The sequence below is a fragment of the Candoia aspera genome, chromosome 5 (genome assembly GCF_035149785.1).
Source record: "Candoia aspera isolate rCanAsp1 chromosome 5, rCanAsp1.hap2, whole genome shotgun sequence".
Classification (NCBI taxonomy): domain Eukaryota; kingdom Metazoa; phylum Chordata; class Lepidosauria; order Squamata; family Boidae; genus Candoia; species Candoia aspera.
The window spans coordinates 44203453-44220905 of record NC_086157.1 but is presented as its reverse complement, the minus strand read 5'-3'; the positions used below and the strand labels follow the sequence as shown (position 1 = coordinate 44220905).

The following is a 17453-nucleotide window of genomic DNA, read 5'->3' as shown; positions in this document are numbered from 1 at the left end:
ATAAGACCGTCTTGAATCTGTGACCCTCGTTCATCTCAGCAGGATTAGTGTATTGCATTGTCCTTTAATTTTCTCTATCCATTTGAAAGTGGTTGATATTACCAGGCTGTTCACTGAAATCCGATGTACACAAATTTCATTCTGTCCTTTCAATGTTACTACATTACACAAACAAAAGGCCAAAGTGGTGAGTTTAACATCTGGATGTGGCTTTCTCCTTAATGAATGAGCTGCAAAATGAACAAACAGGATTATAGCCAGCAAGATAGCACAAAGGCTTATTAATTCATATTCTGCAAAACATGTAGCAGAAATTATTTGTATTTTTGAGGTATAGGTTATAATAATGCAGAGAAAGCAACTATTAGCTTTCTAGCTCTTTCATTACTTTCTGATATGGAGAAGGAAGAGAGACAATATCTATCACTGGCACCATGAAATATTACAGTGTGTGGCATCTGCTTTATGGAAGTGATAGCAACAGCAGCAGCAGCAACAAAGGCCTAATAAGAAAAAAGCAGCAAAGACAGTGGGCAGCTACATCACCTTTGTTGTGCATGACTAGACAGCAAATTCCAGTAATGAAGATATGGAAATTTGCTTACCTTACATAATAATACTGTCCCTTTTAGGTGTCTCTTGTCCCTTTTCAACAAAAGTATAGACAAATTTTGAAAAAGTGAAAACTATAAAAAATGAAGAACAGAAAAAGTCACCTAATTAGCCGATATGTTTCCAGCACTAGGACAATATCACATTTACAAGCCACAGAGATGTGGACAAAATAACCTAAGCTGAAAAAATAAGAAATCACATTCTTAGAGAAGATACTTCTTTTCTTTGATGTGGTACAATTTTTCAAAAATCTATTGCTCACTTACATTGGATTTATATATTATCATCAAGGGTCTCAACTCCCATTCCAACACAGTTGCACTAAACTGTAGATTGATAAGAAGGCTATGATTTCTCTCTTAGCCATATTTCCATTCATAGTTTGGTATCCATCCTTGCCTGGGAGTAAACAGCCACACTGAATACAAGGGATCCCACGTCATAAGATGCAATTGACAGAATCATAGTTTGTAGGATTAAATACAGTAAAGGAATGACTAAAGTAATCCTTTGCACCATAGTCTCACGATAATTGAATTCAGTGGGATTTACTTTACATTACAAGAATAGCAACCATTTCATATCTGGGCTGCTAAAGCTTTGCTTTGATTCTCCACAGGCTTACTGAACAACATAAATAAAAAGCTTTATAAAAACTTTTATTAATTTAATTATTTTTGGCAACTGACAAGCATTTGTCACATAAGCATATCTGGGATATGATATCAGAAATATAAATTTCTGGTATTTCAAATAAAATATTCTCCTCAAAGATTGGGGGGTTACATTATATGGTACAGAAACCACTGTACCACAATTGTTGCACACTTAATAAGACGATTATTTAGAAAAGGCAAAATAAACTAAAAAGAGGCAGCCACAATCTTCCAGTCATTGATTCCACTGCCTTTTTCTCTGAATGCACACTTTGGTTGAGAAAACTTTATCACACCCTGTTTAATTATGTGACATATTTTGATAACAATCAAAACAAATTAAAATACAGTTCTAAAATGGCTGCATTGTGGCTTGGTGATGCTGTGCCACAAAATGCTACATTTTACCTCCAAGCACTCATTCAAATTCACACACTTTTTCCCAGAAGAGCTACTTCTTTGTATTAAAGGGTAGGGATGGTTTAATAACTTGAAAAGTTGGCTAAATTTTATTATTTTCCAAATTTTATTGTTCTCATTTTTTAATAAAACATAGTACATATTCTCTGGTGTTCTTCTCTAAAGGTAAATCTCCACTATCAATCTGGAAAAATCCTGGGAATTATTTGAATTATTTTTATCCCAATCTCTAAAATTGGGTAACAATAGGCTAAATACACTTTGCTCCATGTGTCCAGGCTGCCATATATTAATGAATCTTAAAATCAATACCATGTTGCCATGAGCAGGTTAATACCCAAATGGGTTTTCTAGGCATCTAGAACCATGGATATGTCAGTTGGTTAATCTTTTGGCAAAATATCGAACATGCTCACAAAGGAAGTAAATGTTGTGTACGTAACAGTCAATAAATCTATCAACAAACCACATAAAATTGAGTATGTATTAATGTTAGTGAGGTTACAAGCTTGGAAACCATCTTGATGCTTCCTGGAGTTCCATTTCACCATATTTCTTCCAGGAACTGGTAATAACTGAGTATCCCAAAAATCCTTTTGACATAGTCTCATTTAACTTGTATACCTGAGACACGTAATATGAACATTATCTATAGCAAATATAATATTTTTCATATTGATGTCCAAACTTCAAACTTGTTTGCACTGTTTTTAACTCGTAGGAATTAACTAAATTGATTCTGAGATGGCTTACAAAGTATTTTGTACTGTAAAATCTATTTGAGATGTAAAATAGATATGCAACATAAGAATGAATACTTTTTTAAAAAGTTGGTAAGGGTTTTTCCTTTAAGCAAAAAACAATTTTTGTCTAGGAATACTGAAGCTTATTGTTTGAAATACTTTTTGACAAAAATATGCAGCAAGGGTTCCAATTTCACATGTCAGTTATCCTGGAAAACATATAACATTATGTGCTCTACATCACATCTTGCCCATGCGTGGGAACACAACAAGAAGAAAAATTCACCATTAAAAAAAAATACAATTTCTGATTATTTCATTATATTAAAAATGAATAGGAGAGCTCAGACTGAACAATAGCACTGAAAGTTAACTAAGTACACCTTTACTTCTACTGTATCTATGAACTTCTGCAAAATAGTAAAAACAAGACAATTCTTCACAAAAGTATACAGTTTTAGAAAATAACCTAACTTGGGAACACAAATAGAAATTTAAGAAATATGAAATAGGGCATGTGCAATGAAGACAACATTTTGCATTTTTGACTATATTGTAGGCATACATACTGTATGCTTGCTATTTTTAGTATCTTTTATCAAGTTGCTATTGCTTCTCTCTGCTCCCACGTCTTTGTAAACATGATTTATATAATCTCTATCTAGTCTATGGTAAGTCTATGCCTTTTATATAATTATTTAATTAACTGATTAATTCAATTTAGTTTTTAAATCCAATTACTAAACCATAAACCGATAACCTGACGTTTGCCAAACATTTCGAACTACAGTACAATTCCATTTCCCCATAAATAGTCTGTTCTATTTATACACATGCACAGCCCTAGTCTGTTCTATTTCATATGTAAAACTACACATCATGTAGTTTTCTGCCCTCATTAGGTTTTCAACACCCATAGTGGAAACAAAAATTTAAAGGTATGATGATACCCCAAATCATGAGGCAAATGTCATTTACATTATGGGATGTAGTAGGCAGGGCAGTTGGACAGAAAACTTGCCATAATAATGACTGTTTTTATGACAAGAGAAACAGTGCCCAGGAAACGTAGTTGAAAGACCACAGCTGAATGGAATTTTTGAAATCCTTTACCAAACTTAACTCAAATGTTCAATCTATTATAATCTTCCTTTGGTTCTGCCCTTAACATAGTTCCGTTTATTTAAATTTTATTTTAATAAAAAATGAAGAGCTATTCAAACTCCTTTATATCAGTTCAATAAGAATCTTTTGCCTTTAGATTCTGGCCTCTCTGCTGGGAACAGCCTAGTTAAACATGATGGATTCAGGATCTTGATTTGCCATTTGAGCCATATGCCTCAACACGTCTTTTTTGGTTATAATTCCCAGAAGCCTCCTAGAGAAGAAGGGGAGAAAAGAAAGGAAAATTGTGATTAATCATTCGCGTTGTCTTGTTCATTTTTCAAATTCTGCTGCAGGCAAAACTTACAACAGAAAAGAATCAAATAGTTTTAGAAAGACACCCCACTCCTCCCTTCTTTAAAAACCAAGAAGTGGGAATTTTTTAAAAAGAATGATTTTCATTAATGAACAGAAGAAAATTCACACAATGCATTGCTTTTATGAGCACAGAGCTTTCATTATATTTTTCTCTGCCTTTGGCAAAGGGATAAAGATGCCATATTCAATTCAGCTGCATTCCTCAATGCACTTAGTTAAGGCTGTTTCTTGGGCAGGCGAGAACTTGTCCCTCTTGACATCATCTCTCCGAAACCATTTGCAAAAACTGTTGGGACCCTCCAGGCCAAAGCAGAAGAAATTCAGTCTGAGGCATAAAGAGACCAGTACATCAAAGTATTGCAAATGGCTGGAAGGCAAAGGCTTCTGAACTGTGACCTGAATGCCAATGCATCACATTTAAAGAAAGCTTCCTGCAAAACCACTGAATGATACTCTCTCCCCCTTCTCTCCCAAATATGCTAGAATGTAAAAGGGTGCAAGCATTCAAATATCTGTTCATTCTATCAGTCCCAAATCATGAGTTTATTAACTATTTTACAGGGAGGTTGCTATGGCTACTAAGAAAAGAGAAGAACAATTGGTATAAAAATACAAGTAAAAAAAAAATAGCAGAGCTAATCTTAACTATATGTAACATAGTCTTACTAAGTTACTGTGATAACAAAACCCTTTGAATAATCAGTGCTAATTATAATAGTCCAGTGCTTCAAATAATTGACCATATAGTTCTAAAAATTCTATTTTTTATCTACACTTAAGTAATGCAGTGTAAAAGATAATCATTCCTTTTCATTTCTCAAAGGATTGGAAAAACAGAAAAGGAGGATAGATATTCTATTATCACAGCACCAAAGATATGATAGTGACACGACGTTTGGAGAATTGTTTTTCTTCTTAAAAAAATATCACAGTATGTCCTATGCATAGTACTAAATACTGCAAGTTACCGGGAATCATTTCAACAAATATTTCTATTTGCAATTATTTTTAGTGCAGTTATGAAACATTGGGGTTCCTTTAAAAAGCTGTTTTAGTGAAGAGTTTTTCAGCAACAGCCCTCAGCCCACTGAATGATTTCCCTAAGAAAGCTTGGTAAGCACCAGTACAGACACCAGAAAAAGTGTTTTAGTTTAACTAGATACAGGTAGTCCTTGAGTTATGACGGCAGTTGGGACTGGAATTTACGTCTCTAAGCAATATGCTCATTAGGTGAAACATCATGTGAATGCACTGCCTAGCAACAGCAATCCCAGCACTCCCTGTTGCCATTGTTAACCAAATCTCACCAGTTGTTAGGCAAGGACCCACCCTGATCCAAGCCATTCCCAGCTCAGTCTCTTACAGCCCCAAGGCTCGGTAAGATAAGGGACTGCCTTCTCTGCCTCCCCTTGAACTCCCTCCACCTGCCTATCTCCCCTTGAACTCTGACCTTTTGACCACCCTGCACAGTGGTACTCCTCAGTGGCACTGGCAGTGCTAGCCGCACTGGGGATGAGGCAGAAACCCGGGGCCTTCAGCAGTCTCAGCCAGTTGCCACTGCTCTGGGCCTAAACTTCAGCCCCAGTGCTGCTGCCGCTGAGGAGTGCTGCCTCAAGCCCCATGCCGCAGCCAGCCACCCCAGTGCCACAGTGCAAAGCCCCTGCTGCCCTGCACTCTGCAGGCCCTGCCGTGACCAGCTGAACTTAGCCATCTTCCTCTGCTGCTGCTAAAGCATACCTGGCCTGGCCCTATACAAGGCAGCTGCTGGCAGTGCCAGGCGTTCTTCCCAAGGCCACTCACACCATTCTCCAAATGCTTAGGAAGGCCTCAGAAGCTTTCCGAAAGCTTTCCATGATGCTTTGGAAAGTCTTCAGAAATCTTCTGAGGCCTTCCAAAGCATTGTGAGAGTGGCACACCCACCATTCTCCAAATAGCACACCCCATTCTTGCAATGCTTTGAAAAGACTTCAGAAAGCTTCTGAGGCCTTCCAAAGCATCCCAAGAATGGAGTGCACTATTTGGAGAACAGTGAGAATGGCCTCAGGAAGAAGGCATGGTGCAGTCAGCAGCTGACTCACATAGAACCAGGCTGGGTGTGCCTCATCAGCAGTGGCAGGAAGATGGAGAAGATCAGCTGGGCACAGCAGGGCCTGTGGAACACAGGGTGGTGGGGCTTTGCACTGTGGCACTGAGGTGGCTGGTCATGGCGCAGGGCTTGAGCGGGCACTCCTCAACAGTGGTGGCACTGGGGTGGAAGTAGAGGCCCGGGGGGAATGGGACACTGAGAGGCCCCAGCCTTCTACTTAAGCTCTAGTGCTCCTGCCGAGGAGTGCCACTGTTCAGGGTGGCCAAAAGGGCAGAGATTGGGGGGATATATGCAGGTGGGGAGAGCTGAAGTACCCCTGCAGTTGTAAGTGAAGGCGGGCTGCCAAGCACCCAAATTTTGATCACGTGACTGCAGGGGCCCTGCAACGGCTGTAACTTTGGGACCGGGCATAAGTACCATTCATTCAGTGCTGCCGTAACTTCAAAGAGTCGCTGAACAAATGGTTGTAACTCAAGGACTACCTATATTTTGATATCTTATAAATTCATTGTTGTGGAGTCTGGTCATTTATTTTTATTGAATATATGCAATTATTGTTTGTTATACAACATCCTAAAGTAAAAAGTTTCAGAAAGTAAACAATACTTTAAATAATATATTTTAAAATATTTATTATAGGCTTCTTTCTACCTTGAACTTTAACCATAATCCAATATTATTTGGATAAAACTAGATTTTGCTGAGTTTTTGTCCTGAAAACTCAAGATTTTGTATATCTAATTTCTAAAAAAAATACACTAGATATAATACTTATTGATCTAAACAAATGGATAGCCTTTCCTCCTTCCCCTTCACTTACTTCTAACTAAAGAATACTGCTATGTTTGCAGCATCTTTAAATGTTCTAGATCAAGATCACTATGTTTCAGGCATTTAGTCACTTCTGAGTATAAGGCAATACATTCTCATTAATTTAAGTTAAATCAAATTATACTTATGAATCCCCCCTCCCCAACAGTTTCCATATTATTAGAATAGTATAAGGCAAATACATTCTCATTAATTTAAATTAAATTAAATTGTACTGATGATATGGAAACTATCAGGGGAGATTCATAAGTTTTGCACCTATAAGTATCAGTATATGAATTCTGCTTATCAACCAGAATCTGCCTGCTTTTTGGCCAATGAGGAAGTTGGGAAAAGCACTAAATATTCCTCTAACCTTGCAAATGTTCTTTACAGATAGAGTAGGTACTTCAGCATTTCCATCACCACAACTTGGTTTTCATCATAGCAGCATATTGTTTGAGCTTTTAAGGACATATTCCACATTCTTTACAAGGCCGCCGTTTCACTTGAGTTAGCTGAGTTAGCGTCTGTCTCTTATTTTTCATTCCTTACCTTCTTACAGGTTTGTAAATCCCATGGACTTTCAGTTTGTAGAAAATGAAACCTCCATTGGTTAATTCCCTTGATGTGTCATTCATGCAGGGATTTCCATAAGTGTTTGAGGCACATTTACTGTAAGTCTGGCTAAAAGCTAAAATGCTTTGTTAGCAATTGCATTCTGCTGGCATTACTCCCCAACAGTGATATATTGTGTTTTTTTTCCACTAGATTAAAAATAATACATATTTGGCTTGACCTACATATGAAATTTAATTACGTACATGTATTATAAATTTATAAATTATAAATTCTGCTCTAAGTCAACAGAGCAAAAATAAGATATACTGCTATGAGCCAGAGGGTAGGGTACATTTTAAAAAGCATTATTAGCTAACAACTTGGGAAATTCATTATTCTCAAGTTCATATTTCAATGGTATCACTTCCTTAAGTTCTTGTTTTAATATAACTGGTATAGGGTGAAAAAAAAATCACCCACCCATCTCTGTATTGCACCAGCTGCTATTGCTGAAAAATTATGAAGTTGAAATGTAACCTGTACCTTTTTTATTTCAGTCTAGTTTTAACTTATTTTTCAAAAATTGCATTGCTATTTTTTAAAAACTCAAACTTGAATCCCCTGTAATCAAACTTCCAGATCTAACATTACATGTATCTGTGGAAAATTGGAATTATTTCTTCCAGAGAATAATTCCCTGCCCTTCAACAGACATAGTATACTTTTAAAAACAAAAATAATTTATACACTTACCCACTGCGTGTGACAAGACACTGCCTGAGTCCAAGTTTTCGGAAAATGTCTACCACTGTTTCCATTGGTGTGTGGTCCGTGACAGTGAAGGGGCTCAGATTCAAAATGCGCCGGAGCTTCAGCATATGAGGGCTATTGGCAGGGACCTCTGGAGGCTCTTCAGTGAAATATACAATAGAATTGCTTACCACACCATCCTGGCGCTGCCTTGCATTTTCTGTACGAGAAAAGTCAGACACATAAGGACTATTGTACACCCATCTCTGAGAGAAATAGATACTTTTTTCTGATGATCCTTTAATAGTTCATGCAAGATCAGGATTGCTATGAAGGGCATCTGTATAACAGTCCCGACACACTAATGCTGATGCCAGATTTATCCCAGCTCCCTTTTGTACTTGCCCTGATATAGAATAATTTCTCTAGAATGCAGCATTATACTATATGATCAGCACCTTTTCATGACTGAGGGCATAAGGTTCAGGCCTACAGAGATCCAGCCGCATGCATTCACACAACTACAAAGACCCAGAAAAAAGCAAAGATCGCTTTGTTTCTGTTGCAGACATTAACTGATATGAATTCCTTTAATGGGAGGAAAAGAGAAAACATGAGGTCGATTGCTGCCTTTCTGCTTCCACTGGCCACAAATCCAGCTATTTACCTTAAGGCTACACAGGGTAGGTGTTTCAGAGCAAGCAGGGTACTCATCTAGAAGGTGTTGGTAACTCCTTCAAGAACCTCTAACTTCTCCTGGCTTGCGCAGCTGCATTTATAGCTGTTGCACAAGCCCAAGGAGAATGCATTTTGTTTAAGGTGTCAAATGACATTCTGAATCACTTTTTGCCCTTTGAAGCTGGATCACTGCATAGCTGTAGTTTCCATGGTGACAGTATAATTTAATAGCACTTTTCTGCTGCACTCAATATGGCAGCAGATAGCAAGGGGCTCCTCAAAGGCTTTTTGAAGTGTTATGTGGCCACAACTTCACAGGAATAAATAAAAATGTCTTTACGTATTTAAAAGATTTATGTGGCTGCTACCATACAACCCTGAGTGCTCAAAACAACATACAAAAATAACAAAACTCCACAAAATTAAAACCAGGACACACAACCAAGGTGCTAAAACATTCCTATCCAAAATACACATGTCTGGGCTCAACTCCCATTGTGGCCCAGTGCCTGAGGGGAAAGCCAGGCTTTCACAGCCTTCCTGAAGCTAAGTGAGTAGGGATCGTCTCGATCTTGAGGGGAGGCCCACCTCCTAGGTCCCACCAGATGACATTGTTCAATACAGGGGACCTGGAGCATATGCCTTAATCTTTTTAACTGAAAAATGTAGAACCTATGGACACCAAAGTTTACCCCTAACCCTTTCAAGGGACTTCATCTGTTGTGAAAGGTGTATAAAAGCAATATCTTGTAGGGGCACTGAAGAGACTTACACCAGAATCCCACAACCCTTCTTTCACACCATTCAACTGTTATTTCAGCAAACTATTGTTTCTCATAATAACCAAACCAGACACAGAAAAGCCTTTTAAAGTCACATTTGCAAGTTGGGCAGTCATGTAAATTGAATGAAGGAATAAAATCTGATTGAAGAGCAAACTATTGTTAACCTCATTTGGATAAAACAGCAAACTAATTTGTTTGAACATAGAAGGGAATCTGACTCAGGAAGGAATGAAAAAGGGAAATTGGCAAAGGATTACAAAGTCTAATTGTAGCATAGATAACATGAAACCATACTGTGGCTTGTTGTTGGGTTAGCACTGTGATTATTGAATAGAGTTAAATGTCAAATTCCCAAAGTGGTTGCCAATGGGTGAACTTAATCAGTTTAAACCTTATTTTAGGAAAGTGCCTATTTGACTTTTCAATTATACTCATTAAGCTCGGTATTGACATATATCTTTCAGCTAATTGAAGCATATATTATCGTTATTATGATTGCCTTTCCTCTCTAATGTGTGCATAGCAATCTTCTACACGATTATTGCTGAAGAATGCAGCCATTTCCCTTTCCGACCTTTTTCTTTGATTTCCAGTGTGTACATGTGCTGAAACCTCCAGATCACTAATAGGCTTTCTAAAAATATCCTCTGTTCAAAAACAAAGGCTAACTAATGCTAATAATATTTCCTCTTGCTTGATGCTAATCTTCAGAAGAGTTTGTCAGTGCAAGTCTTTCTCTCTCTCTCTTTGAACTAATTTCCATCAGTCAGGAAGCTGAAACCAACTCTTAACTGCTAACAACAGAACCGTGTCAATTTCTAACATATTTGAGCTGTACTGTATTATGTCTCCCTTAAACTCATCTTTTGTAACAGCCATGAAATTAAAACTGCCAAATCCCAAGCTACTATCATCTTCCAACCAGCCTTCAAGCCTGCATGTAATTTATTACATTTTATATAAATTATTAACTTTTGTTTTGACTTCTTATGGTAACTATGTCCAGTTTTGCAATTGCAGTGTGTTTGCTTTCATCTATGCCACCTTCCTCTGTGCATCAATTTGCTACAGTCCAGCTTGAACTTGTACACTAGAATGTATACAGCTTGAAGATGTATACTAGAATAAGATGTATACTAGAATAAGAGAAGGAAGATAGAAGAGTCATATAGAAATTTAACCTATTTCTGTCTTAGTACAATTATTAACATATATTGCAATAATGTTCTCGTTACAAAAAGTAACAAGAAAAAACACATTCTGTTATTCCTAAAAGAATCAATCATTTTCTAAAGGCTAATTTTCAAAGGGAAAAATAAATGCATAGACTTGAGAAGACATGTTACTGGGATCTTTTCTTTTAAGCTCATTCCTTATCTAACTTTCTTCTAGGCCGCACATAAAACTAATCACATCTACATGAAACAGATGCAACTCACTTATTGCAAGAATCAAGTCTCGTCTCTGTGCAAAGCCAATAAGACGCTCTTTAGAAACAACCACAGGAAAGCCATTGTAGTCTGTTTCCTTGATTAATGTCTCCACATCTTCCACAGTCATACTGTCTTGGGTCAAGACAGAAAGAGGAGGTTCTCCACGCCTGGGCCTCATAACATCAGTAGCCAGTGTTCTGTGGGTAAATTCATCCTTTACATCCAGAAATGGATAGCCATTCAAATGGATATGTGCCTCATAGATCCCTTCTTTGCCAAAGGCATCAGCAACCCACTTGCTAGTAACAGCTGCAGCCATAAGAGGCACAATATACTCTAGTCCTCCTGTTAATTCAAACATGATCACGACAAGAGAGACTGTCATTCTGGTAACTCCACCTGTCAAGAGAAAGAAATGACAGCAAGGTTGTTATAGAAATCACTGATTTTTTGCAACCTGACATGTGGTTTCTCAAGTGGAATCAATTACAATGTTAACAACATTTTTCCATTAACCAAATCACCATGGGATCAAAGGCAGCTCTGCAATTGTACTACATGGTAGCAGGGGCATCATTCATTATAATCATTCATATAGCCTTGGATTTCCTCATCCCCATATGGATATGGTTCTTTCATTCCAAGAGTTTATGAATTAAGTTTTGGCAAAAGCAATTTTATTTAGTTAGTTCAAATACTTCATATTTGCCTTTTAAGGCATTTCTAGATGAATGAATTTAGACATGAATAAATAAAAATTAAACAATAATCAAACTATTTTAAAGTACACCAGATAAAGGAAAGACAATTTTTAAATATGTAAGAATAGCACATTCTAAAAGGAAAAATTAGACCCAGATTATGCTAAAGCAAAAAAGTCAGACTTTGTTTTTGTAATCAGTACAGGTAGTCCTCGAGTTACTATGGTAGTTGGGACTGGAATTTCCCTCGCTAAGGTCATAAAGTACAACATCACGTGACTGCATCACTTAGTGACAGCTAACCCAGCAGTCACCGTTGCCATCATTAACCGAATCCCACCAGTTGTTAGGCAAGGACCCACCCCGATCCAAGCCATTCCTGCTTGGTCCATCTCAGCTGACCCTCAGTAAGGTAAGTGACTGCTTCCTCTGCCTCCTCTTCCCCTATCTGCCTATCTTCCCGCATCTCTGACCTTTGGACTGCCCTGCACAGTGCCACTCCTCGGTGGCAGCACTAGGGCTGAAGTAGAGGCCTGGGGCCTTCAGCAATCTCAGCTGGCCACCATGGCACTGAGGAGCACCGCCTCAAGTCCTATGCCACAGCTGTTGCTGCTGAGTGCCATTGTGCAGGGCAGCCAAAAGGGCAGAGATGAGGAAGAGACAGGTGGACTTGAAGAGCCCCTGGGGTTATAGGGGTCGGGGGAGTTGAAGAGCCCCTGCAGTTGTAAGTGAAGCACCTGAATTTTGATCATGGGACCATGGGGGCAACACAACGGCCATAACTTTAAAGACCAGGTGTAAGTACCATTTGTTTGTCACTGAATGAATGCTTGTTAAGCGAGGAATACCTGTATAGTTTAACAGTCAAGGTTTTGGATTTAAAAGGGGAAACTTTCTTACCACTCAACATATAGTTCAATGGGTGATTCTGGGCTCAACCTATCTTACAAGTTTGTTGTGACAGTTTTCAGCTGTTAGAAGGGAAGGGAAGGGAAGATCTAATACTTCTTATTTAATAAACTTATTTAAGTCCCTTTAGGAATAAATAATTACCAAATATCTCTAGTATTACACATACCAACTTTGTAGGTTCCACTTTACAAATGATAGCATTCAAAACATTCTTCAAGAATCTCCTTGTTGGAGCTAATCACAAGCATGATCAAATTTTAAAAAATGAGATCTAACAACTTTTGTTCAATATTTATTATAAGCCACTTATTTCATAGGGGCCTTGAATATAATAGATATTTGAGTAGGGGGCAGGAGGGGAAATGGGGAAAAGGATTGTATAATTATCATGGGGGTCACATTACCCAGCAATCTTTAAGGGAATGGCAGGAATTCTATTCTTTTGCTGTCAACACCAAGATCTTTCTGAAAAAATTTATAACTTGAAGAACATATGAAGATTCCAAAAAAACAGTGGGAGAGTAGAAAGTGTTATAAATGATATAAAGCCATTTTTTGTTCTTATTTGAATAGATATATTTAATCTGTTAAAAACTAACCTTCTGAAAGTTAACATATGCTTGTTACAATAGTAGTTCTTCGTTGCATCATCCTAGAAGTAATGAATTTTCTCCTTTGGCATTAAGGGATAGGTAGTATCTGCTCAAGATGGCATCCCTATAGACTATATTATTTGCCATGTAGGCTGAAATAAAAGTTATTACACTATATTACCCTATTTTAAGGATCTTAAATAAATCACCTTATATTTTGGTGACTACTAGAAATAAAACATGTAAATGTTTATACACATTTACACATAGATCTATTAATTTGCATATACAAAGACGTTTTTAGCATTTGAAAAGAAAAAGCTGACAAAATCTGAGATAACACTTTGTTAAGAAGTTATATCATGTATTTATCAATCTAGATAGTCTTATAAATTTTATTAAATCAATCACAGTTGGCTATGAAGCCAAACAATAATTTCTATTTGTTTGATTATGGATGGATAAATAAATAGAGATAGAGACAGAAATAGAGACAGAGATATAAAAGATTTTTTTATCTTGCCTTTATTATTTTTATAAATAACTTAAGGCAGTGAACATACCTAGTACTCCTTCCTCTTCCTGTTCTAGAGATAGATTCCTTTGGACGTATACTAAAATAATCATATTTATACTAAACTATTTTATGCTTATGTTTGGTTTTATAATATTAATACATTCTATTGTTAAAACATCTTGCTTAATAATACTATCACTTGTGAAATGATGCCATAATCTAATTTTTAGGTAGTAGTAGTAGTAGTTTATTAATTGATTAGTCCTGTGACCTTATCAATAAATAAAATAAAATAAAATACAGAGTCTAATACCAAAAAGAAAATAAATAAAATACAATAATAAAATACATATGTGATAATACCTAATTTTAGGTACAATAGCCATTTTTAAACTGCAAAACTTAGGGATGCAAACAGAACAACTTAGGGATGCAAATAGAACAACAGTTAAAGTAAAGGAATAACACACTGTACCTAAGCAAGCAGCAGCTCCCACCATTGCATAAAGTCCTGGAGTAACACAGTCAGCTCCTGGTCTACACCAGTTTCTGAAGATGATCCAGTCATGATGATGGTAGGCCAACTGTTCCACACCTATTCCAACTATTCTACCAGCTATTGCTCCTACAGCCATACTGGGTATAAAGAGACCTGAAGGGATCTCAAATAACATAAAGTGAGGTTACCACCAGTTTCTCACAAGCACAGCTTAATTGCACATACTTTAATGGTGATTTCAAATTTTACTTTAAATATAAATCTATTACATTTATTAGATTTAATAAAATATTTCACATGTCTACCAATATCTTCCTACTAAATGTCATTACTACTTCAGAGAACTCCATCATTTTTGTTCACTGTAGAGACCTTTATTTCTTAACTCCTTGGCTATTTTCCAGGGTTGGTATCACTTTTGCCATGGGCAATGTGCTCTTTTTAATCAAACAAGAACAGAACAGAACAGACAACATATGAAGAAGCATGAAAAAGATAGAGTTTTAATTTGCTTGATGTCCCTTCCCATCAGTGGTATTAGGAAAGGAATAAATACTGAACTGTTTTTGCACCATATTCTCTTAGAATTGGTGTCAAGCAAGGTCTAATGGCCCTATAGAGGTTATTTTTCTTTCTCACTTATTATTAAAAGCCTCTCCCAATCACTATGGCAAGCAAGGGAACCATCATATTGCTGTAGATGTGGGAAGCCATTAGTCCAAGATTATCTGAAATCTTAGATAATTCTCAGATTTATTATCTTAACCGCATTCCATAATTCCACAATATTACCAATCTTATATTTCAGTACTTCTATTTTTATTATGCATTCATTAAAAAATTCAAACTGTAGAAATCGTCGAGCACACTTCTAATTATTTGTAATTTCATTGTTCAACATTTTCTTGCTCTGAAGACAGGATTTATCCAAATTTCAAAAAACTTAATACATTTAAGACTAATTTAAAATGTTCAACCTAATTCAATTTACAGTAATTAATGAATCTATCCCAAATTTATATCTCAAAGTAGGTGGACGTTTTTATTCTCCCTTGGTACACTCTGATTACAATTTGTGTATTATATGTAGAAAGATTACAATATTATCTGTTTAAAGTATATAAAAATAAGCTACTGTCACTTGAGGTACTTTATAACTCAGTTACAACCCTCTGTATAATTTGGAGAGGATAAAAATTACATGTCAAATGCAATTTGAATGAAAACAAATGTGAATGAAAACATTAACAAAAGCCTGATTTTCACAGGTGAAATCAGGAAGTATCCCAGCTTGTCAAGAATTATGTAAATTAATTAAATTACTGCTTTCCTTGCCTGAAGTATATTCAACACACCAGTTTTTAAAGCAGTAGCCAGAAAAAGGTAAAATAGAAGTATCACTCATTCCCCAATCACAATTTGTTAAAATTGCATATTTTGAAATCTATTTTTGGACATAGGCAGAAAAAAAGTATGCTGCACATAGATGTCCACAGGGGGAGCATGAGGCATATGATGGTTGACATGGAGCTGAACAAGTGGCTGATTTGATTGTGTCTGTAGTCGTCACAGGTGATGGGGGGTTGATAGGTTTTTTATATTGTGGATTTTAATTTTATAAGCTTCCCCAAGTCACTGTGTGTGAGTTGGGTGGCCATATAAATTTGTTTAATAAATAATAAATAAATGACAAAATATCCATCACAACCTTGCAATGTACTATGACATTATCAAGGTGGTACTTGTTTTATTACATCACAATGCATGCTTTGTCATTTTGATGAACCTTGAGTGACTGTGGATCCCAGTGGTGATCTGTAGATGAATTTGTTTAGTGTCAAATAATCTCAGTTCCAACCTGTTTAAACCATTTACAACTAGCAACTGATAGCACATAGCACATTTTTAGTAATCAGGTCCAGCACCTTAAATAATTTGATAATATCTACACTGTTCTTCCAACATTTCTAATACTTGCCCTACAAGTTTATGAAATTTGTGGGTGACAATTCTGCTTGAAAACAAAATAATGGCAAAAATAAAAAGCCCTAAAAAAACAAGTAGTAATCAATCATATTAAAAAGCAACTACTAGAGATTAATGTACTGTCAACAATTAATGTCTGCATGATTTTAAATTCTGCTAAAACGTGGACTCTCTAGACATCATTTAGTACAAAAATAAAATGCTTGCCAGTGACAGCTGATTAGGCTGTCATTTAACATTGCCCAGCTGACCAAAGACACAGCAAGAACTGCTCAGTGAAGATAGGAATTTATCATGGTTGATGTAATTACAAATAGCTGGAAGAATAAAAAGTGATCTCAAGAAAGAAGGAGGGATTTTGAGAAAGATACAGAATTTAAAACATTTATACAATAACCAAGATCACTTATTAGGACATATATACAGTATATAATACATATAACAACCACAGTACAATAATGGGAAAATTATGGGGAAAAATGATAAATATTTCAAGTTATTCAAGCTTAAGGGAAATTTGCTACAAAATGTTTTAAAGACAGTATATAGCTCAGTCAATAATTACCAAGACAGACAAACTATACAACAATAAATGTGGAAATGCCATAACAAAGAAGGAACATTTTATCATTTATGGTGGTATGTAAAAAAATTCAAGAGTACTGGAATGAAATACACCAAAATATTCAGAAAACCCTAAAAATAAAATTTGAACTAAAACCACAAACATTTTATGAGATATAACCCAGAAAACATAAATGAAAAATATCACAATTTACTGAGATATATGCTGACAGCTACAAGAATATGGCAGAACACTGGAAAAGAGAAGCCTTGCGGGAGGTATCACACTGGGAGACTGAAATTGGAGAATATGCAGCAATGGCAAAATTGACTGCATATATCCATAACGGAAGACTAACCAAATTTAAGCAAGGATGTCTCCTATGTAAACTACACATTACACAGCAGGGCAAAGTTAGACATTTGGAATCTGGTTTCTAGGAAAAAACGGTTTGAGGGTGATAAAAAAATAATAGATGAAACTATTTAAACAGATACTAGCAATAATCTTTAATGTTCAATGTAAAGTATAAATATCTAAATTGTGATCAGTGATTGGGAAACAAATGGAAGAAAAGAGAATGTGTTACTAGAAAAATTTCCCATAATGTTTTTATTTATGCTTAGTAGCTGTTTCGCTGTGTTATTCAATTGTTACTATT

General features: G+C 36.2%; 1 protein-coding gene across 2 annotated transcripts in view; it reads right to left on the bottom strand.

Moving 5' to 3' along the window:
* Positions 1-3534: 3534 nt before the first annotated feature.
* Positions 3535-17453, bottom strand: part of CLCN4 (chloride voltage-gated channel 4) — a 31638-nt gene continuing 17719 nt past the window's right edge. For both annotated transcript variants that reach the window (XM_063305082.1, XM_063305083.1), the window contains 4 exons: positions 14218-14404; positions 11026-11418; positions 8127-8343; positions 3535-3812 (listed from right to left, as the gene is read on the bottom strand). In XM_063305082.1, coding sequence (XP_063161152.1) covers positions 3722-3812; positions 8127-8343; positions 11026-11418; positions 14218-14404 — 888 coding nt within the window. In that variant the 3' untranslated portion in view covers positions 3535-3721. The remainder of the gene's footprint in view (positions 3813-8126; positions 8344-11025; positions 11419-14217; positions 14405-17453) is intronic.